The following is a 22318-nucleotide window of genomic DNA, read 5'->3' on the forward strand; positions in this document are numbered from 1 at the left end:
AATTTGTTTTTCACAGCGCCTCGTGCTTGAGTTCCCTGGTGCTGAATTAGGGAGAAGGGGCTGGACTGGCAGGAAAGGGAATATGGAAAACCATCGTGCTGATGGTGTTGCTGTGCTGCTCAGAGTCCCCTGCTGTACCCTGCTCCCCGCGGAGCACAGCCTCAGCCCCGTGAATACCCTGTGCCGGCACACGGAGCCTGGGCAGCTCGCAGTGTGTGTCTGGGCCAAGGAAAAGGCTGAGCTGGCAGCACTGGGCTTCCCCTGGCCAGGGGATCCGGGCTCCTGCGACATGTGAGGAGCATGTTTGCTTCACTTCACAGAGAAACCGAAAGGGAAATGTGCACTTGTCAGAACACTGCCCATTCCTGCAGTGGGATCCCCACTGCTCCTTGAAGGCCATTCCTCAGGGCTGAGGATTTCCTCCCAGCTCTGTCCCCTGAGCCTTGCAGAGCCCTTAGCTCTGTGTTTATACATCATATAAACCAACATTCTCCAGAGTGAGCTCCCTGATGGGGCAGAGCTCATGTGGAGCAGGTTTTTGTAGCATCTGCAGCTCAGGGCTGGGTGGGGTTTATTCCAGCTCCAGTTGCAGTTTAACTTCAGCATCTGGCACTTCTCAGCAAATCCAGGAGTCTTCTTTGGGTTTGTATGTCACTGTTGCCCATTTCCAGTGTTTGCCATTCCTGTTGCCTTTCCAAAGAGGATCAGTTCTGTTGGATAGTGAGCAGAGTTGAGAGAAGCAGCTCCCAGGCTGTGCTGCTGCTCCATCCCCGGCGTCTGGGAGCCAATCTGGCTGTCCAGGAGCAGCTCCAGACTCGCTGTTCTCCCTGCAGACACTGCAGCTGACAGCAACAGGCACTCATCTGCTCCCAGTCCCCGCAGAAACACCCGGAACGAGCCTGTGTTTGATCTGGCACAGTGCAGCACTGGAGTGGCATGAGACATCCCTCCAGGGATGGAAATGCACAGCCACCAGCAGGCCTTGGGAAGCTGAACTGCAGATTATCCATCCCAGTCATCCCAGTGTGGCTACACAGGTTTCATATAGGTTGAGGAATTGGGAGTATTATGGTTTCTATATTGGCATAAAAGTGTTCAGGCATAAATATCACTACTGTGTTTCTGGCTGGCTTGAAAATTCCACTGCACTCATAAATAGGGAGAGATGGCCCTGGTTGGTTTTGTGGGTTTGTTTTCCTGTTTTATTTAAACTACAGAAATCAGGTCTCCTGAGTGCTGGAGCCAGCTGGAACAGCAGGACACTGCTCCGCCTTATAAAGTGCCTAATCTCACATTTTCTAGTTCATTGCAGCAAGATTTGTTCCTATCAAGTATTTTGGTCAGCCTCCTCAAGGAAGGGTCCCAGGTTCCTTCAGCTGGAATTTCCCTACTTGGGTGCCAGGTTGCTGAAAGCACTCTGTATCTCCCGGAGCAGGGATTGCGGCTGACAGATTTATGGCATGTGGAAATTCTCGTTAGTACGGATAAAGGAGAAAGTTTTCAGATAGAGAGTTTGTGTGTGTACAGGAAATGGGAAATGGGTCCTGCTGAGAGCTCAGGACCTCCAAAACCCCCACATGAATGAGCATTGTTCAATCCAGTGTGCAAACTGTAAACAGGGGCAGTAAATCGATTTATAGAGAAGAAAACATTTTGTACTTTTTGTATGTACTACTGCAGAACACTCACTCACCAGATCTTCTGTCCTGCAGGCTTTGGATTTCCCACTGTTGCTGGGTTTGCATATATGAAAATGTAAACTGATAACATTTAATAAAATCCACAAACCATTATCTCTCATCTGTTTGTTTCTTGACACCTCAAAGTATCTTTAGCTCTTCATGGCTATTAAAATGCTGAAAAATACAGGGGTTTGTTTCATCCAGAACTGGGTTTGACCTTTTGGCAAGATCCTGCCCATCAGTTTGGTTTTCCTCATTTTGAAATTAAAATGGGTTCACCAGTGATTCTTTGTTTTTGTGGGATCCATGTGACTTCGGGAAAGCTTTGGCAGAGTCTGTTTGCTGACAGCCTCCAAAAGCGGGCAGCTAGGACTGGCTGGAGTGACTGGAGTTGTTTCTCTGGCTGTGGGGTGGAGGTGCCTGCATTTCTAACACTGCCTGAACTCATCCCTCAGCGCTGGCAGCCCAATGTCAGCTCCTTGTGCGAAGTGCGTTGCCACGTGGATCCGAAGGGATTTGGAGCCTCAGAGGGAGCGGGTGTGCTGCTGGGGCTACCTGGGCGGGCTGGCCGTGGTGCGGTGGGAAGAGGCTTTGCTGGATCTCTGCTGCGGCCCTGGAATGCGAGAGAGAGCCGGTGGGATTCCCGGGCTCGGGAAGCAGCTGCTCGAGGTCTGTCAGCGTTGTCCGTGTGCCATTGCCGTGGCAACGGCAGCGGGCTCCACACTAAGCACAGGGATGGCTGAGCTGCATTTCCCAACAAACCCGAGCTGGTTTGTCACCCTCGGCGCTGCACAGCCCGGCTGCAGGGCAGCTGAGAGCCCACGGTCCGCAGCTCCTGCGGGGAGAGGTGCTGCAGACCCCTCACCATCCTGGGGGCCTCCTGCACCCTCACCAGCAGCCCCACGGGTGGCTACACAAGGGTGAAGCAGAGTAATCACTCGCGTGGAAAGAGGAAAAAAAGAGAAAACATGGAATGCAAGAAAAAGGCAGAGGAGGAGGAACATGGAGCAACCCACCTTCAGCACAGAGCCCAGGAGGGATGGTCCTGGTGAGGGGCAGGGAAGGGAAGAGCAGCTGTGAGGACAGAATGGTTTAATCTCGACATTTCAGAAGTAGCTCTATTCAGGGGTCTCCCCAAGCTGTGCCGTGTGGTGCTGCACGACTTTGGAGAACGCGGGGTTCAGCTGGAACTGGGATGCAGCACTGAGCTGGAGTTCCACTTTTTAAATGCAGAAACTGGGGGGAATTTTTTTTGCCATTGACACTTGAAGTAATAATAAACTGCCTTAAAAACCCATAACACAATTGTACAAGCATTGAACTTTATTTAAGAGGTTCACTGAGCTGGCAAGGAGCAAACCTGACCCATTACTTCAGCCCAGCACCAGAGCACGGGGATGAGTTCCTCATCAGGGCCTACAGCCTGTGTCCACAGGAGCCCTTGGGGGAGCAGGGGGAACAATCCCCCTCATTCCCACTGCTGCAGAGCAATGGAATCATCTCCATCAATTCTGAAAGGGCTTGAACACAGAATACAGAAAAGGGTCTGACTTACAGATCTGATGGAGAAAACCAAACCGTGGGATGTGGTGGGTGTTCAGGATCAGGGCATCGAACTGGGAATGAACTGGGGTGGCTGGAGCTGGGATGGACACTCTGGGACAGCACACCAGCACCCACAGCCTGTTTACCTGGGTAAGGGCTGGTCCTCCCATCGAGGGGCTGACACAGCTGCTGGACATGTCTCTCACTGACACACCCTCTTGAACACAAAGACTTCCTACAAGCTGCAAATTATTTGTATCGCCTCTTAAATCGAGCTATTAGTTTGGGATGTATTGAATTATTCAAATCCTACTACAAATCTGCAGCTTTAGCTATGAGATGTGGTCACTGTACAAGAGTTCAGTGGGATGTGGTGCTGGGTTGCAGTGAGGAAGGAGCAGTTATTGAACCATTCATTCCCAGTCCCTCTGACATGCCATCCTCACTGCTGTACAAACCCCAGCACTGGGGAGCAGCAACTCTGCCACACAGGTGGGACTGTAGAAAAGGAGTTCTTGGCTGTACATGGCTTCCACAGTGGCTTTGTTACATCAGGTACAAACTGTACAAGTTCTCCAGGTTCCAAGTGGCAGAAACAGTTCAGCCTGTGTTTATAGACTGGGTTTAAGTGTAGAAATTATTACAGGTAAGGACCAGGCTGAGTAACCAGCTCCATGTAACAGCAAAGATGTGGGTTTAATACAACCTGCAACAGTACAAATATGTACATATTTACAGAAGGGGTCCTCTCCTCCTGCTGCTGAGCACTCTCGGCACTTGATCCTCAGCTTCCCTGGAAGCAGGAAACACTGGAGTACAACAGGTCCAGTTTTGCAGCACCTCAGTTTCCTGGGCTGAGCTCTCTGTGAGCGGGGCCTACAGGACCCCCTCGCTGAGGCGGGACTTGCTGTAGTCCCCCAGGTCGTTCTGCAGGTCTCTCTCCTCATCATCTGCAATTACAGATTGTAATTAGCGTACAATTAAAATGCTCGGACCAGACCTGATGCGGTATCACTGAAAGAATATGGAAGTACAGTTGCCAGGACATGCTGCTAAAGGGCACAGTCCCGAGCTGACCAGGGCTGGTGACAGGATGGTCCAGCCCAGCTGTCAGTGCTCAGGGGAACTCTGGCTGCAGGGCTCACAGACTGCCTGACTGCAGACCCTGCAGCACTGGCACACCAGCTGCTGGCCTTTGAGACTTTCAAACTCCCCCACCAAAACCAGCTTTTGCTCAAAGTCCCATGTCCAGAGCTGACACCATTCACAGAGGGTGGGAACCTCAGGGACGAGCACAGGGAAGTCCCTGGGACCCCTTCCATACCTTTTCCCTCAAAAAGTGAAAAACCCTAAAACTTCCATTTGTTCCAACTAATAAGCTTTTCCTGCACCTCAGAGCTCTTCCTTTACATCAGTAAAGACTCTTGCTCACAGCAAAGGAAATCCAGGTTGAGCTGCCGAGCTGCCTGGAGCTCTCCACACCTTCACACCCAGCAGCCTGGGAGCCAGGCAGGGGCCTGAGGGGCTGCTCCAGCAGCAGGAGGCCGGAGCTCACCTGCATGACACAGGTTTGTTCCATAAGGAAGTGCCACCACAGCACCTGGACATCCTGGAGTTACTCCCCCTCCAGCATCCAGCCACCACTAAAAGATATTTTAGAAGCTGCCACCTTTGAACATCTCCTTGTCCTTCAGCAGGTGCCTGAGGGGAAGAACCAGGCTGGTTGCTGCCCTGCCCCAAGGAACATCCCCCAAATTGGGTATTTCCCCTGGATAATTTCAATCTAAGCCCACACATTCCTAGAAGCAGGAGAAACCATATGGAATTCAGTGGCTTTATGGAACATGCCAGAGGTTTTGCTCAGACTGATGCAGACCCAGGTGATGTTTTCTAACAGTTTTTAGACAGAAATCCTCATTTCTTTTTTTTCCCTCCCCAAACAATTATAACCACCCTCCCTTCACCCCCCTCCTCCCCCCCATTCTGCCCTCTCCTGCCCTGCAGACAAATCAGTATAAAGCTTGAAGCAGCCACTTTTTCTGGAATACTGTCCCTGGAAGCTCCACTGGCCACACTTAAATCACAGCTCAAGCCAACACGACAAGTTATTAAGGAACAACAGAACAAAGCTTGGGAAATGTGGTTTGACGTACTAACACACTCTGCTCAGACCATCCCTCAGGAAGAAGCTTCCAGAAGTCACCCTTTAACCTTAACTACCAGCTCTTAATCCAGTCTGTCTATACAGAGACAAAGAGGGGTTGATCAGAAGAAGGCTCAAGTTCAAATTCCAAGCCACCAGAGCAGGGACCTTGCAGGGACACCACCTGGATACGGGAAATGTTTGATGGGGTCACTGTCAGAGTTGTTTTTTCAAACACCACTCACACTGCAAGTTACACAAGCCCAGTCTCTGGGGTTTAACATTTTCCCACCACTTGGAGCTGAAAGGTGGCACCGGGGAATGCTGCCCTTGTCGCTGCAGCTGCTCGTGGCACCCCTGCTGCCTGAGCCAGCAGCTCCCCCAGGAAGGTCCCCACAGGCAGGACCTCACGCTGACGGAGCAGCACAGAGCTCTGAGGGACAACGAGAGCTCTGTGGCATGGGGACAGGGACAGGGAGCTGCGTCCCTGCACCGTGTGGCAGCACCTACAGTCTGGCTCCTCTCCCAGAGAACAAGGGACAGGACAAGAGCAAACGGCACTGCGGTCCATTATCAGGTTAATTAACTGCCACAGGTTCTGGTCCATCCTATTCCTTCCCTTGTGCACCAGTTTCAAAGTGCCAGCCTGCTGACAGTGCACTGAGCTCACACAGTCAGCTGCTTTCTACTGGCTTTGCCCATTCATTCTACTTAGACGCCAGTTAAAAATGGTGCCTGAAAATCCTGCAGCTAAAAACTTATTAACTTATATAACTTATATTATGAGGGTCAAAAATCAGGGGGCCTGTAGGATTTTTGTCCCATTTCCTATTTTTTTCCCTCTCCTTTATTTTACACTTCAATTTAACTGGAAATACTCTCTGTGTTTACCCTACAGACATGCAGGCCTGTCCCAAATATCCCCAACAGCTGGATGGAGAAGGCAGACAAGGCAGGCAGAGGCATGGAGGGAGGCGATGCAGGAGCTGCATGCAGGACAGGGAATGGCCGTGCACACGCAGGTGTTAGGCAGCACTGGGTCAGGAGCTCCGAGGTGGGTTAGCAGAACACCACAAGCCTGTTGAATCTGTGTATAATGCACAAAAGTGACACCTGGATTCACCACCTGGAATCACCTGAGCTCCAGGCAGGTGTGACAAGAGCAGGAGTCGAACCACTTCATTCCTCTGTTTGACAATTTAGAAATGTCAAGGCCCAAAGCCCTCCTAGCCAGGGGCCAGAGCTGGGGGTTTGGGTAAAACCATGTCTGGAATTCAGAGTCTTGCTTTTCCTAGCAGGAACTCTAGACAACTCCAGTAAGGTGCCAAAACCCTCTCTCAAGACTGTTGTATCGTTGCTGTCCCACAGAGAGCGAGACCAAATTTCAAGCTTGTTTGTTCTGTCTGAGCAATTTGTGATCAGCTAAACCAGAGAGGCTTTACACAAATTCAACAAGTAACTCAGCATGGATTTATCACAATGGGATGGAGGTAAGGCCCAAGCTCACCTTGGACGTCTTCTTCTCCACCATCACCATCCTCTTCCTCATTGTAAGCCAGCTCGGCCTGTTTGTCTGCCTCATACTCACCCACGTTCCCATCATCCCCATTATAATCTGCCAGTTTAGAACCCTGCTGCGGGTCCACAGGGGATTCATTCTCATCAAAGAACCGGCCTGTGGAGTAGGAAAGGAGTGAGTCAGCAGCAGAGAGGAAAGAAACAGGGAGATCCTACATGAGAGCAGATCGCAGGGGGAGGCAGTCAGGGTCTGTGGTAGATCCAGCTGAGAGAAAGGGGGAGAAGGGAGAGGGCTGGGGCAGGGGTTGAACAGGGCTCATGGACACCTCCGTGCAGGTGACACCTCCGTGACTGTCCCACACTCCCCTCTCCACGGGAAGGGCTGAGTGAGCAACCAAACAGCTCCACCTGGGATTGCCCACAGGCACCAACACAAGATTTCTCAAAAAGCACAGGAAGGGTCAGTAGTCCCTTTGGCTGAGGCCTGGCATTTTGCACACCCCGGAGCCACCAGCGCTGCCCTGGTGCCCAGCAGTGCCTGCAGAGGGTGTCCTGCTGGCACAGGAGGGAGCCCAGCACAGGCCTTTCCTCACCGCTCACTACCTGCCTTTACACTCTGCTTCCCTAGCAAGCTCTAACCATCTCCAAAATGTCCCAAAACCAGTATTTCCATCTCCCAACAAAAAACTAGGAGTGGTTTCAGATCCTGAAACAAGGCACGAGAAAAACAGGAATTAGCTGGAAGTACGGAATGAGCAGGCAATCACCCAGGTGAGAGATTACTGGTGTGATGTCAGCTCAGAGCTGCTGTTCAATGGGACACAGGGAGATCTCCTCCAGCCCAGTGCTGGAGGGAAGCAGTCTGAGTCTGCAGAGCTCACTGGCCTGGAAGACTGTGTATAAATGGGAAAAATGGGATTAAAGTGTGATACAGTTCTTACACACTGGGCACCAAGGCTGCCAGGGCAGGTGATGATTCCTGCTGCAAGCAACTAATGGAGAAGTAAAACTGGAGAATGATTTCAACATCAGGATTAAAAATGGACAGACGCAAAAGTGAACTTATTCTCTAAAACAATGTATATATAAAAGCCCAGAAGCAGTACCATCCTGCTTCTCTGTATGGGGGAAAAGCAGCAGAATCACACCTAGCACGGCTCAAACATACAGGAACACCAGCTACAGGTATTTTCATAAAACAAGCAAGAAAACACCCATGATCTGTTTAGAAATCCAAAGTTCCATACATTATTCATTGCCTGTTCATGTCTGACTGGAGTGATCCTGTTGGCATTTTTGACACTGCATTATATGCAAAAGCCAAGTAGGACAGAGGGATTTGCACGTGTTAAACCCAAACTGAGCCATGGAAGACAAGGGCCTGTACCTAACTTCCAGCAAAACCAGCCCGGGGATAGCCAGAGACACTGTGATAAAGAAGAACTGAATGAACTGAAGTTGACAGAAGGAAAGGCTGAAGTGTAGAAAGAGATCCCAGGAAATGCAGCAGGCCCACAAAGGCCACAGACCGAGCTCAGGAACCACAGTCCAGTGAGCCCATCCTGTGCCACCCCTGCCACGGCAGGGACACCTCCCACTGTCCCAGGCTGTTCCAGGCCCTGCCCACCCTGGCCTTGGACACTGCCAGGATCCAGGGGCAGCCACAGCTGCTCTGGGAATTCCATCCCAGCCCCTGTCAACTCCCAGAGAACAATTCCTTCCCAATCTCCCATCCATTCCTGCCCTCTGGCAGTGGGAGCCATTCCCTGTGTCCTGTCCCTCCATCCCTTGTCCCAGCCCCTCTCCAGCTCTCTTGGAGCCCCTTTAGGCACTCTAAGGTCTCCCCAGACTCTTCTCTCCTCCAGGCTGAACAGTCCCACTCTGCACGCTCTGCTTCTCAGCTCCCAGTCACCAGCACCAGGCAGGCACCTGCCCACGGTGGGAGCTGCAGAGCTGTGCCACAGCTGGGCTCCTCCATACCAGGGTGAGTTTGTCACCAATGGACTTTCTGAGCAGCCACTGACCATCAGGACAGACCCTTACACAAACCTGGATTAGCGATTTCCTTCCATGATAAAGTCTCTCCCTCGCTGCACCGTTACAATCTACAACCAGAGTTATTCCGAATATGAAGGAGCAAAGAGGAGAGACTAACTGGGGACAATTCCTGACTCTCAGGTACCCCCTCACAGCCTACAATGGAGACATTTCCTTCCAGCTCCTGCCTACACAACTACCCCCCATCATTCAATCTGTGACCAGGGAAGAGACAATCCATTAACAAATCCAACAAATGAAATTAGAAGCTTTCTCACTTCAGAAGTTTCTTCCAGAAGCTGCTTTGATAAAATAACGCGCCTTGCACACCTCAGGATACACAGAGTGAAAGCCAGGCCTGCCCGGGTTCTGTGACAATTTGTAATACACTTGTCCCTGCTCCATCACAAAGTTCTACGAGTGATATTAAAACAACCAAAGTTTTCTCAGTTTTGGCTGAATTCCTACAATATTGTCCAAAAAGTGTACTGAAGTCAAGTAATAAAGTGAGTAACTCAGCATCCTGCATGTATCAAAGTTCTGACTTAACCAATTTAACTGTGCAGTAATTTCCAAAAACGTCTTAAATTCCAATAACGAAACATTTTTTTTAAATAACTGAATGTACATGTGAAAAAAATCACATTAAAGCCTATCTTTTACCCAGGAACACATTATATTCCTTCTCAGGCTCCCTCTCCAAAGCCACCCTCTGCAATGGTCCCAATTTTCCAGACAGGCACTTACAGAGATAAAAAAGGAAGGGATTTTTTTAATATATTGAAGTGTGTGATATTGGCCAACTTACTTTGCTTAATCTTCTGCAAGTCACTAACTCGGCTCTTTGGGATTTTTATCTGGTCTGGCTCAATCTTCTGCTCTTTCTGGGCTTCCACATTTTCTTCAAAATTCAAGTGCTGGAGAGAATTTGGAGGGATCTGCTTGGCAATGTCAGCATTTCCATCACTGTCACTGGGCAAACCTACAACGTTGAAATGGGAAGTTACACTCAGAATTTTAGCAGGACAGGACTGGAACAAGCCACCTGCAGTGCAGGCATCACCTGATATTCTCTGACCTTAAAGTGACTCAATCAAGCACGGAGTTTAATTTCTTTGGGTTTGTCTCTCTTCTAACTGCATTCCTCCAAACCCTTTCACTGCAGGACTTTACATTCCCATGTCCTAAACATTTCCCGTGTCACCCTCGAGTGAGCTGTTCCCAGGGACAGGAGGACACTGAGCAGGTGACAGGAACATCTGATTGTGGCTACCAAGAGATCAACAACCAACCCCTGAGAGGGTGGTGCAGCCCTAATTAGTACTGTAAGGAGGAACACATTTAAATTGCTCTGTCCACTTGAAGCACTTATCTTACACAGCCTTGGATGCTGAAGAAATTAATCCTTAGTTTTCTTCTTGTAACCAAAATATTGCCTCGTTACCCGCTAACAGGAATTTTACCTGGTGCCAGGTTTGGAGCATGGGGCTGCTCAGTTGGAAGATTGATAACAGGCTGGTCACCTTCACTTTTAGGAGCTGAAATTAGTGGCCTCTTTAAAGCTAAAACAGAACACAGGGGCAAAAGCATTAACGTGAAACAAACACACTATTTACCTGCTCTTGCTCTAACAATCCTGTAAACTTCTATTTTTTTATAATTTCCTTAATGAAAATATAAAAGGTAAGATTTCAGGAGGGGCATTATCCAAAACATTCCATTTTGAGAATGCAAATCTCTAAGGCACAGTAGAAATGATCTGATTTTACACCTCACTTGAATTTTATTACCACAGAGAGGTTTTAAAAGCCTGCACTCACTGTGAACCACATGGTGTTCACACACAACATCTACATCACCAAGACCCAAATGTGAAAGAATGAAGAGTATTTCTCCTAACCAGTGGGAGTATCTTCAGCTTTAGCAGGGTCATTATCTTCTATTTCAGGCATGCCTGCATCTCCTCCTGGTTTGATTTTCTCTGCAAGAGAAGAAAAGGATATTCTGCCTTACTACACTTCAGTCTGAACTGTGAATTTCCCTCCTGTGGAATGCTCTAACTTAGAACAATCACTGCAGCTAATCAATGTACCTGAGCCAAACAATTCCTTCTTCTGCTTCAGAGATAAGCACAGTCTGGAGGCTGGCAACCCAACTGGCCCATTCTCTATCACAAATGCCCAAAAAAGGAAATACCTTTGCCGTTTGCAACATGTTCTGAAGGCTCCTCATTTTTCACTATGTCTTTATCTTCCAACTCTGCAGCAGTCTCAGGTACTGCCTGGTCACCATTGCTGGGGCTGACTGCAGTGTCTTTATTAGACTGAACTTTTTGTGTGGCCTGCTAGAAAAAATAAGGAGACAACATTAAACACTTCCCTGGAAATTACAAAAAAAAACCATCCTCAAATTCAAGATTACTTTTGGTCAGCAAAACTGCATTTATGAATTCAATGATCACCAAAACAAAGACCAGAGCACTCTATGCACAAAAGCTGGACCCTGGGGACCTGGAAACACAACTGGAGAGAAAATGTGCAACACAGCACAGGTACAGGACGTCTGCTGCCAAACACAGGTGCTAAGCACAACAAAAACAGGTTAAGGTAACATCAGCCTTAAGGTCAGAGCCTTGATACAATTCTAGACTGTAAGAGAAGATGTGACAAACTTGCTCTCAGTCTATTATTCTACAGATGAAGTAAGGAAACAAGATTTTAAGCATCTGTTTGCAGGAAAGAGGCCCAAATTCTGGCAGCCTGCTTGATGTAATCACACCCTTGCTACCATTCCAGTACCATCATGATTTGCATCACATTAGCACCTCAGGCCCTGCAGTAACCTGGGTAAGGCTGTGAGAACACAGATCCCACCCTGGAGAGCTGAACAGCGATATCCATGTTACAGACAGCTGAAATCCTCAGCAATGACATCATGGGGATGTGCTGGAGCACAGCAAAGAATTTGGCCTCAGCTTCGAGCTCAGTCCACTGGGTGAGACAGCAGGCAGATTTCTGACACAAACACCCACTTAGAGTTGCTATGGGGGATACTGAACACAAAGCTAGGGAAACAATGTCCTGGGCCTTCACATCTCTGTGGCAAACATCAGGCTCTGGACTCTTCTCATTCAACACAAACTTCTTTGGCATTACCTTTTGTTCCCGTGCAAGCTGGTCCATTAATTTCTTGATGTTCTCTTCATGCTGCATTCTCATTTCCTTGATCTGCTGCCCACACTGCAGGCTTGAGGAGAAACACACCATTAGTTACACTTCATTAGTTGGATCTGCTCTCCCACAAATAAAATAAGGGGAAAAATATGAAGTGGCACAAAAAACCAAACGTGAGATATAACTAGAATAGTCTGTCCAAGAAGCCTGGCCCTGGCATGTATATGGAGTGGGAATGGACTGAATACAGTTAGAAAGCAGAGCTGGAAAAAAATGGGCAGAGAGCCAAAAAAACCCAGTAAAATGAATAGAATGGTGTTGAATATACTTCCTCCAGAAGCTGGAATGCAACCAAAAGGTGAAGCTCCACAGTTAATCTGTCCACAAATATTAATTCCTCTGGGAAAGCAACGTGTCTCTCCTGGCTGCCAACGGAGAAGGTGCACGAGTGCCACTATCAGTTACTGCTCCCAACTCAAATAACACCATCTGAATACACAGCCAGCTGCCCCACTTCCCCAGCAAGCCACGACATCAACCCAATCACCAAAACTCCCATGTGCCACAAACTCCCAGCACAGCACAGAACTTCATGCGTGTAAAAGTTTCAAACACTTTCTCAAGAGTTAAGTCTTCCTCCCTACTCAAAGCAGGAGTATTTGTCCTCCCTGTTTCTCTATCATCAACTGGAAGGGCTAAAGTCAACTTAAAATTTCAATCTACACAAGGTGCTTTCAGCTGCAGCTGAAACAAATTAAACTACACTGCTAGAACGGCAGTATTTAACAATGCTGGTGACACAGGACTGTGTCCTTTAGACTCCTTCATGTGTTAGTGAACTAAATCTCCATGTTATAAAAAATACATTGACTTAAAAATGCAGAACGATTCCACTAAGTCAAGACTTTCCTTAGCTCCTATCTCACGTTGGAGGAAGGACTACAACACCACACAGAACTTGAAAGTCAAACAGCCAGCTCAGGTACATCACCAAGTGAGCACACTCGTGTTTGAGGACTAGCAGACACGAGATTAATTAGCACTTTTTAGTAAATACAGGTCCCCGTCACACACACCAACCTGCAGCTACCAACACTCCTGAGGACATACCTGTCATATTCCAGCCTCCTTGTCAGGTACGTGTTGTTCTTCTTGTACTCATGCAGCTGATCTTCCTGGCGGATGAATTCCTGCCGTAGCTCTGCCAGTTGTTCTAGGCCAAAAAAGCAAAACCAATGTGAATACAGAAAGAGAAGAAAAAATGCCCCACGGCAGATACAGTTTCCAATATTGCTAAGTATGAGAAATTGCTCAAGTTTCATGTCTAGACATAGATTAAAGATTCTTAAAGCAATTTGAAGATGCCACTTTACTCATGCATGCCAGATGGCAGCATGAATTAGATACAAAGTCCTCTGATACTATGCCAATCTCCCTAAACGTTTCTGCACCTTTGCATTCAAAACCCTTGCACAACGCTGCTTCACTTCTCTGCTGGCAATCTCCATGATTTCCTGAATGGTCCTGTCACCCTGGGTAACACAGAAGTGCTGCCAGGCTACTCCAGGCAGGATGCTCAAGCGCTGTTTGTGGCAGTGAGTGTACAAAAGGAGGCACCTTCCCACTACCCGTAAAGCCAACACGGATTTCCTGTCTTCACACCTGCACTAGAAGTTCTCCCTGCCCCTCAGGCTAGGAATTATGAAGCTCCCTACTATTTTAAGCTGCAGCTACACAGATACAGGCAGAACTCATGTGTGTTGTGTGCAGGCATGTTCACACCTCATCACGTTGTCGCTCACTCTGAAGTGCTCTCAATACAGCAACACCCCAGGCATTATAATCATGTCTGTACAGAACTGCAGAGATGTGTCCTGGACCTTTTCTAACCCAGCATAACCATCACAGTGTTTCTGAGCAAACTCTGCTAAACTGCATGTTAGGCCATGCAAATGATTCTACTGTCATGCAACTCAGCAGTGCCAGAACACACATCCTCTCTTGCAGCAAAGTGAGAGCCAGTTCTGCACTTACCCACACCAGGTAACAAACACAGTCAGATTTCACATTATGAGAAATCATTCACTTTATGAGTTCCAGCATCACCAGATCCTTCATTTATACTGCATTCTGCAGCACTGGGCAGTTAAAATGCACAGCTCCAGCCTGCCAAATGAGTTTGGCCATGAAGCCCTCACCCTTTAGCCGATGTATGTCTGCCATCTGATACGAGATGTTGTTCTGCAGCTTCATCTGGAAGGAAGAAAAGGTTGGATAAATACGGGTGACCAGCAGATTTGGGCTGTGAAGACTCAGGTGTGTCTGTTTGGTGAAGCAACATATGTACAGGATTATCGGAGTGACGTGCACAAAGTTCCTGTAAATCTAAGAAATGTGTATTTAGTGAGTGTAAGTGACATCACCAAACCAAACACTGTGTTCAGGCTTTGCTAACAAAGGCTTAAATTTTAATTCCAGAACATATTTATACAAAAAAACCTAGATTGTCTCGACTAAAATAAACATGCTGCATCCTGATATTGCAAGAGGGACAGTAAACGGCCAATGTCAAAGCACAGGTGGATAAAAATAAATACAGCATCAACAGCAAAACCAATTTTTACCTAAGATATATGAGATAATAGAATTGTTATATTTAAATAGATCTTTTATGTGTTGCTATCTAACATCCTAACACACATTTTATTTTGAGAGGGAATCTCACGCCAGTAAACAACAACAGCTTTTAATTTGGCATGTTTAGTAAGGAAAAAAATAGTTACAATAAGTAAGAAATGCACATACACAAAGTCCTGAAGTAAAGATGCTTTGTTTTGTCATTACATAAAGACCAGCAGGAACGAAGAAAAAGACTAAGTGTGGACTATTCTGAAAAAGCAGATAAAATCCCTGCCTGCCCTCAGGCACCTCGGGTGCTGTGGCTGTTTCTCCTGCAGTTCCACAGTGATGCAAAGGGTAACTGCAGGAAGGTGCTGAGCAGGGCTGTCACACGTGGGTGACAAGGTCAGCATCACCTCTGGAACAGCACACTGCAGTGCCAGCACAGCCACTCTGCCAGGACGTGCAGGGACATGCTCAGGGACACACCTGGACACAGGGGCTGTTTCAGTTCCCCCACAGTCCCTGAAGTGTCTGCGTCAGTCACCTCTGTTTCCTGCCAAAAAACCCCAAAACACATCTGCCTGCCCTGATTTTAGGACTTCCTCCCTGCACCTGAGCCTTCCCTTTTATCAAATTCTTCCTTCTTTAAATGTGTTTCCCATCGTGGTTTTGCTGTTGCAAAGGCACTCTGAGCAGGCTGATCCCTTTGTCCTGTGTGGGTCCGATCAGGCATTCCTGCCTTGGGACCTCAGCCCTGCAGGAAGTGCAGAGATGCAGAGATGGAGCTTTCCTGCAGCACAGTGCACACGGAGCATCCCACAGCTGCGGGCACACAGCAGAGGTTCCCTGGGCAGCAGGGCTTTTGTGCCAGCCTGCAGGATCCTGGCTGTCCCTGCAGCAGGGCACTGCAGGACCCTGCCTCGCCCCTGGAGCAGCGCACGCGGGGTGCAGGCAGATCCTGACCCATGCCCAAAACAAAAGCCAAGAGGGTTCTAGGGTCTGGAGAGGCACCACCACGGCTCCCACCTATGCCAGGACACAGCACTGCTTCACACGGCTTTTCCCAAAAACAGAAAGCAAGCAGAACTGGAAAATTCTAGGGACAGAACAGAAAAACCAGTAAAATAAACAGAATAGCCTTGAACATATTTCCTCCAAACCCGGGAACACAACCATAAAGTCCAGCTCCACACCTAATCTGTCAGCATTTATTAATTCCCCCAGGAACGTGATCTTTAGGTAACCTGAGCCCTCTGACCACAGGGCTCTGAAAGAGGGACAAAATTGCTCCTCACAGGGACACTCAAGGAGCCTCCTGGCACGTCAGAGCCACGTTTGTCTCCTGCTCTGCCCACCGAGGCACTCAAGGCCCCCTTACAGGATGCACAAAGCAACATCCCATCGGGGCCAGCCTGGGCAGGACCTGCAGAGCTTCACTCCCAATGCACACCTGGCCCTGCAGTGGGGATGCACAGGGAAGGAGACACACAGGGAAGCAGGAGACACAAGTCACCACCAAGCCTCTCCATCCACTGGGCACCCACCGTGCCCTGGGGACAGGGGAGCAGGCACACACAGAGATTTGCTGTGTGAATGAACAAGTAGCTCCCCCTCTTTTGCAAAACTACAGGCAGTAATCATATTTTCCTGTATTCCACTCTCATGCAGTTGTTTCCCAGAACCCAATAAATCTGTGAAAAAAGGAGATCCTGGGAAGTAGTGGGGTCTGTTTTCAGACTGTCATCCATGAGAATTCCTCACACACAAACCCTTCCCATTTGCTCTTGCTTATCCTATAACCCAAGTGCCTGGCTGGGGGAGGGCTGCTGTTGTGAGCAGGAGCTGCATGGGAACATGCAGCACTTTTATCACACAATCTTTCCTTTTGGTGACTTGGAGTTTCAAAGAGAAGTGACAGAATTTATATCCAAACCAGCTCAGCTGACAGCAAATGTCCCTCATCTGAAGGACAGACAAGGAGGAAGCTTTTTTATGATTCATGGGATCTGTTCCACCTACACATGCAAAACCCACAATCCATGAGCCATGGCGCAGGTCCAGCTCTTCCTGGGCCCCATCCTCCTTTGATCTAGACCTGCTTGTATTGCTGAGCTCTCAGGGGCTCCTCAGGGCCTTTCCAAGCACTTGGGATGGAGAACATAAACCCTCTGCAGCCCAGCAAGCCCTGCACAGGGAAAAAACCCACCAGAAATCCTATGCACGGTCATGTGGCAACCCTCCAGAGAATCCTGAGCTGTGAATCTTGCCATGTAACAACTCCACATGGCTGCTGTCAAACCACAGCTTTGCAAACTGGGGAGTCACCAAGTTTTGGCAACAAAGAACAGACCCAGCTGCTGCTGGGGATGTTTGATTAACAGTTCATGCCGAGCACTTCTGGGCAGCAGGAAGGGCAGGGCAGTGCCCCACGCCTGGCACGGCCAGCAGCAGGTATGGAATGAGAGGTGCTCCCTGCAGGCTGGGCGCCTGCCACCTGGAACCTCTCCACCTCTCCACCACGGGCTCCTGCCAGTCCCACTGCGCTTACGGCAAACGGATGCGCTAAGCTGCGGAAAAACCCCAAACCCATCGGCACGCTGCCAAAAACCCACGGAATGCTCAGGAAGCTGTGCATGCAGCACCTGCCCAAATTCCAAGCTAGGCATTACCCCTGCCTGCCTCTCACAGGCTCTTTCAAAAGAGACCTCCTTGTTTGTTCCAGGTCCAACAGACCCTCAGGAGCTCACCACAGGAGGGAGAATTCCCAACAAGTCATGTTTTCCTGTTTCTTTTGAAACACAAGGCACTGGGTTACACTCCCATATTTGCTCCCCAGAGCAAACAACACCCTGGTGCAGTGTGACGGGCTCATTCCACAAGCGGGGACAGAGGGGAGAGCCAAGGGTTTGGCCTTGACTCCAGAAATCCCTGAGCCAAGAGGAGGCTGGTGCAGAAACTGGACTTGCCTCAGCACTGGGAAAGGCACTTGATTTATGTGACCACAAGGCAAAGAACCTCAGCTGAGGACAAAGGAGCACAAAGCAGAACTGGTACTGACACTCTTCAAATGAGTTTTCCTTAAAATGAGCCTGAATTTGTTATGATCACTTGATATCAATGTTGGGATTTTATTTCAGCTCCTGCATTTCGCAAACTAAGATCACAGGTAATGATCAGTTTGGTCAGACAGACTTGCCAAATTCTATTTTGAGAGGAAAAAAATTATCATTCAAGCCTTTTTTGGTCAGACACTTTATATCTACTACTGTTTCCTTGTGACAGAATTTCATTCTCTAAAACAAAGCTTTATTCTCTACTCTCAGAGAAGCAGTAGTCCTTAAAGGGTTTTAGAAAAAAAAATAAACCTTGTTGCCACTGAGAAAAGACAGTGGCTTACATGGGAGGAAAACAGGCCAGGGACTGATTTTTGATAAAATCCTGCTCTTCTGGCCTCTTAGGGCACTCTGAACATTTGGAACACAAGAGAGAGGATGTTCAAAAGCCACGAGCTCACAGGGCCTTAACTGGCAGCTTCTGGAACAAAGGAGGAAGACTCAGGGCACACACTGCAGGCAATTAACACTAAATTTAATCTGGCAGGTTAACTGGGCAGGTTTCTCCTGCTGGCCTCGGGTTCTGCCCTGTGCAGTGTCACACTCAGATCTCGGGGAACAGCAGAGGGGTGGGTGGGCAGGCAGGGGCAGCCAGCAGCAGCTGTTTGTGCCCCATGGCTCCAGTAACAGAGCTGCACTGCCCAGCTCTCACACACACCTCCTCCCCTGCTGTCCTACAGGAACACAGCACAGATTGCCACAATAACACCAGTTCCTTGCATTAAAAGCACCCCTTGTCATGCAGCCCAGCAACTGATCCCAGAATCCCCGAGGCTGGAAAAGCCCTCCCGGACCATCCAGCCCAACGTGTGCCCGATCCCCACCTTGTCACCACCCAGAGCACTGAATGACACCTCCAGGGATGGGGACTCCAAACCTCCCTGGGCAGTTCCAGTGCCTGGCAGCTTACCTGAATCCTGCCAGGGGAGTTTTACACCCACAGGCAGCGACACTAACACACCAAACAAGCTGACTGCCCTTTTGCAGACAGAAGGGGAAGTATCTTGGCCAAACCCCAACTGCTTTAGAATCACTGAAGCTGGAAAACACCTTTAAGATCATGGAGCCCATGTCATATCCAATTTGAGTTTTTATTGCAGTCTAAGGAGAGACAAAAATTTAAAATATGTTTGCTCAACACACAAAGGGCTTAATTGTGATGGTTCGGTAGGAAACATTAATACAAACTTAATCAGTTTGAGGGAATCTAACTCTGGAATGTGACATGTACATATTTGGCATTTTCTGTGACACCTCAGTGCATTTTCTGAGGCTGCTCATCCCATGTGCATTAAGAAAGGGCCAGAAAAACAAACGTAGCCAGTAACAACCCTGAAGATGTGACATTTCCATAAATCCCACTGTGAGAACAGTGTTCAATGAGCACAGTGATGACCTGCATGCAAATACACCCCACACGCCTCCTGAGCAGGACTTGTGTGCTGAGCCCCGTGAACTTCCCAGTTCAGTTATGAAAGCACAACAGTGAAAGTTGAACCACTCGCTCATCTTCCACAACAAAAGAAATCCCCAGGCCACCCCCACTGAAAGGGCCAATTGAATTTTCAATGAGCTTGGCTTCTCCAAGCCAAGGAAAATGACATGTTAGTCAGCAGCAGGGTTGTTTGGTTTTTTTTTTCCCTCAAGTACACGCTGGCAGCATGAAAATCAGAGTGTGCTGTACCAGGCATTCCAAGAGGCAAGCTCAGGGTGCTACTGAACACCACACTCGTTTCATTTCCCTTGAAACTGTAGGTTTTGCATGTGAATGATCACAAAAGACCAAATATTCTGAGCAGAGACAGAAAGCTAAAAAACAATAAGTAAATTTGAAACAGCAGATTGTAAACGAGTGCTCTCTCGGGATTTTCATTGTTCACAGGACATCTCCAGCTCTTTTTGGGGACGTTTTCGGAGAACAGAGAGCGCTGCAGCTGTCCCAGCAGCACCTAACCCGAGCCTCGGTTCGCTCCCGGGCTGCAGAGGATGCGGGGACACCTTGGGCGGGCGGGACTGCCAGTGCCCCGGGCTGAGCCGCCCCCTGCCCTTACCTTGCCGTCCTCGCACCTCTTCACCTGGCCGTCCCTGGCCTGCAGCTGGCTGCTCAGCTGGCTGTAGTCCGCCTCCTTCTGCTCCAGCTGCTTCCTGTGCGAGTCCACCTTGCCCAGCAGGTCGGAGTTGCGGCGCTCCAGGCGGCCCCGCGCCACCTCGGTGCGCTGGGCCTGGCTCTGCAGCTCGGCCAGCTCCTCCCGCAGCAGGGCCTGCCGCGACGCCGCGTTCCAGCAGTGCAGGCCCAGCACGGCGATCACGGCCAGCAGCGCCACGAGCACCAGCGAGGGCAGGCGGCCGCCACGCCGGTTCGCCCCGAACCCCACCATGGGGCAGGCCGGGGGCGGCGGCTCCGGGCGCGGCGGGGACGGCGCTCAGCGAGCCCTGAGGGTGCGGGGGGTGTGAGGGGAAAGGGAATCCTGAGCGGGGGAGCGGGAATGAGCGGGGGGAAACTGGGGGGTCCGCGGGGATGGGGTGGGGGGGTGAAAGTGGGGGGGGTGAGAGAAGGGACGAGGCGCTGAGGGGGAGCGGGGAGAGGACGGCGGGAGGGAAGAGCCCGAGGGGAGCGGGCGGTGCCGGCAGGGCTGTGGCGGTGCCGGTGCCGGTGTCAGTGGCGGTGCCGGTGGCGGAGGCCGGCAGGACTGTGCCGGTGCCGGTGGCGGTGCCAGCCGAGCCGTGCGGGACCGACCGGCCGAGCCGCCACCGCGGCGCCCCGCCCGCCGCCCGCCCCTCGCGGCTCTCGCGAGACGAGCCCGCGGAGCGCTCGCGAGAGCCGCGTCCCGCCTGCCCTGAGGCGGCTGTGCCCTGAGGGGGAGCGGCTGGGCGGGCGGCGTCAGGCTAAAGGACATTAAAAGCCTCCGCGCCGTGTGCGGGGAAACGCTTCACAGTCACAGCCCCGGTGTCCAGCCTGGCCTTGGGCACTGCCAGCGATCCACGGGCAGCCACAGATCCTGTGGGAATCTGTGCCAGGGCCTGCCCACCCTCACAGGGAGCAGCTCCTGCCCAATAACCCGTCCGGCCCTGCAGTGAGAAGAGTTTCTGGCTTGTCAGGGTTCAGTGTGAGGGGAGAGAGAAATCCCAGCAAAGTCAGGGTTTGGTGTGAGGGGAGAGAGAAATCCCAGCAAAGTCAGGGCTTGGTGTGACAGGAGAGAGAAATCCCAGCAAAGTCAGGGTTCTTTGTGAGGGGACAGAGATCCCAGCAAAGTCAGGGTTTGGTGTGAGAAGAGAGAGAAATCCCAGCAAAGTCAGGGTTCATTGTGAGGGGCCAAAGATCCCAGTGAAATCAGGTGTGCAGGTGTTCACCCACACAGAGACTTCGGGCTTGGCTTTACTCCCTGTGATGGGATTTAGTAAGAGTTCTGCTGTGACCAAGCACCTCAAGGCAGCAGAGGGTCACACTGTGCTTCTGGGCACAGTCCCAGTACCTCCAGCTGCAAATGGTGTGGGGAGGATGTGGGAGAAACAGAACAGGATCAGTTTTCCTCCTAAAAGAAGCAGAAAGAACAATATTTAAGAAAAAAGGTATAAAATACCTTCCTGAGATATAGCATACATTGTTAAGAATTGTCAGCTGTGACAATGGTGTCACAGCTTTCTCCTTCCCACCTGATTCCATACTTTACATACCAATATTTGCACTTTGGCAATTTAATTGCTGCTACGCTGATGGCCCATTAATTTGTCAGCCTACTCTCTGCAGATGGCAGTGCAGATTCACATTCCAAATCCAGCGTTGCGGATTTTCCCTCCTTGTGAGGCTGGATGGTTCCAGGGTTTAAGTCTGCCCTGTTCAGCTTGTTCCTTCTGGCTGCACTTACTCTGTGCCAGCCTGACCGCTGCAAGCCAGGAAATGTTTGTCTAAATAATGAAAATACAATAGAAATCTGGCAGATTTGAGCTCAGAACTATACCTGGGTTTATTTTTTTGAATCTAGACCTAGGTTTCACACACTATGGTTTTGTACTAACCTGTAAGTCTCGGCTCAAAAATCTCACCACGTAGTGCTCCGTAGTTCTGGCCCCTCTCCTGTTTCAGCTCTTCCTGATGGAATTTGTTTGATTTCCTCACTCCTCAGAGTTCAGGGTTAGAACTTGCCCTTGCACTTTTTTTTTTTTGTGATTTCCTTTGCGTATCTGGGAACTGAGGCAATACCAGAGAGTTTTCTTTTTCCAGTAAATTTGCCATTTAATTTCCTCTGTGTTGCACGCCCTGTGATCCTGTCCTAGTCTGTTCTTTTCCTGGTTGAAAAGGTGTTCCTGCTGCATCTCCCTGGCTGTAACCTTACACTGTGTGTTGGGATGATGTATCCCATGGCATGTTCAGCTCAGCCTCTGGCAATGTCTTGGCTGATCCTCGGCTTCTCTGCCCACGATCTGCTGTGAACGGGAGTGGGTGTTTCATCCTGAAACAGGGCAAGCACAAGAACTAAGCCTTAA

General features: G+C 49.7%; 1 protein-coding gene across 4 annotated transcripts; it reads right to left on the reverse strand.

Moving 5' to 3' along the window:
- Positions 1 to 2987: 2987 nt before the first annotated feature.
- GOLM2 (golgi membrane protein 2) lies at positions 2988 to 20607 on the reverse strand. 4 transcript variants are annotated; one of them, XM_012568852.5, is made up of 10 exons: positions 19885 to 20607; positions 14297 to 14351; positions 13209 to 13311; positions 12081 to 12171; positions 11122 to 11266; positions 10826 to 10906; positions 10389 to 10487; positions 9734 to 9907; positions 6878 to 7045; positions 2988 to 4177 (listed from the first exon to the last, which is right to left on the reverse strand). In XM_012568852.5, exons 1-10 carry the CDS (start codon positions 20209 to 20211, stop codon positions 4104 to 4106), a joined length of 1317 nt encoding a protein of 438 aa, XP_012424306.1. In that variant the 5' UTR covers positions 20212 to 20607; the 3' UTR covers positions 2988 to 4103. The 4 variants fall into 4 exon arrangements, with proteins under 4 accessions (XP_012424306.1, XP_012424300.1, XP_030136978.1 ...); XM_012568846.5 differs by having other exon boundaries at positions 11122 to 11269; positions 19885 to 20346; XM_030281118.4 differs by lacking the exon at positions 6878 to 7045 and having other exon boundaries at positions 11122 to 11269; positions 19885 to 20348.
- Positions 20608 to 22318: the final 1711 nt, after the last annotated feature.

The sequence above is a fragment of the Taeniopygia guttata genome, chromosome 10 (genome assembly GCF_048771995.1).
Source record: "Taeniopygia guttata chromosome 10, bTaeGut7.mat, whole genome shotgun sequence".
Classification (NCBI taxonomy): domain Eukaryota; kingdom Metazoa; phylum Chordata; class Aves; order Passeriformes; family Estrildidae; genus Taeniopygia; species Taeniopygia guttata.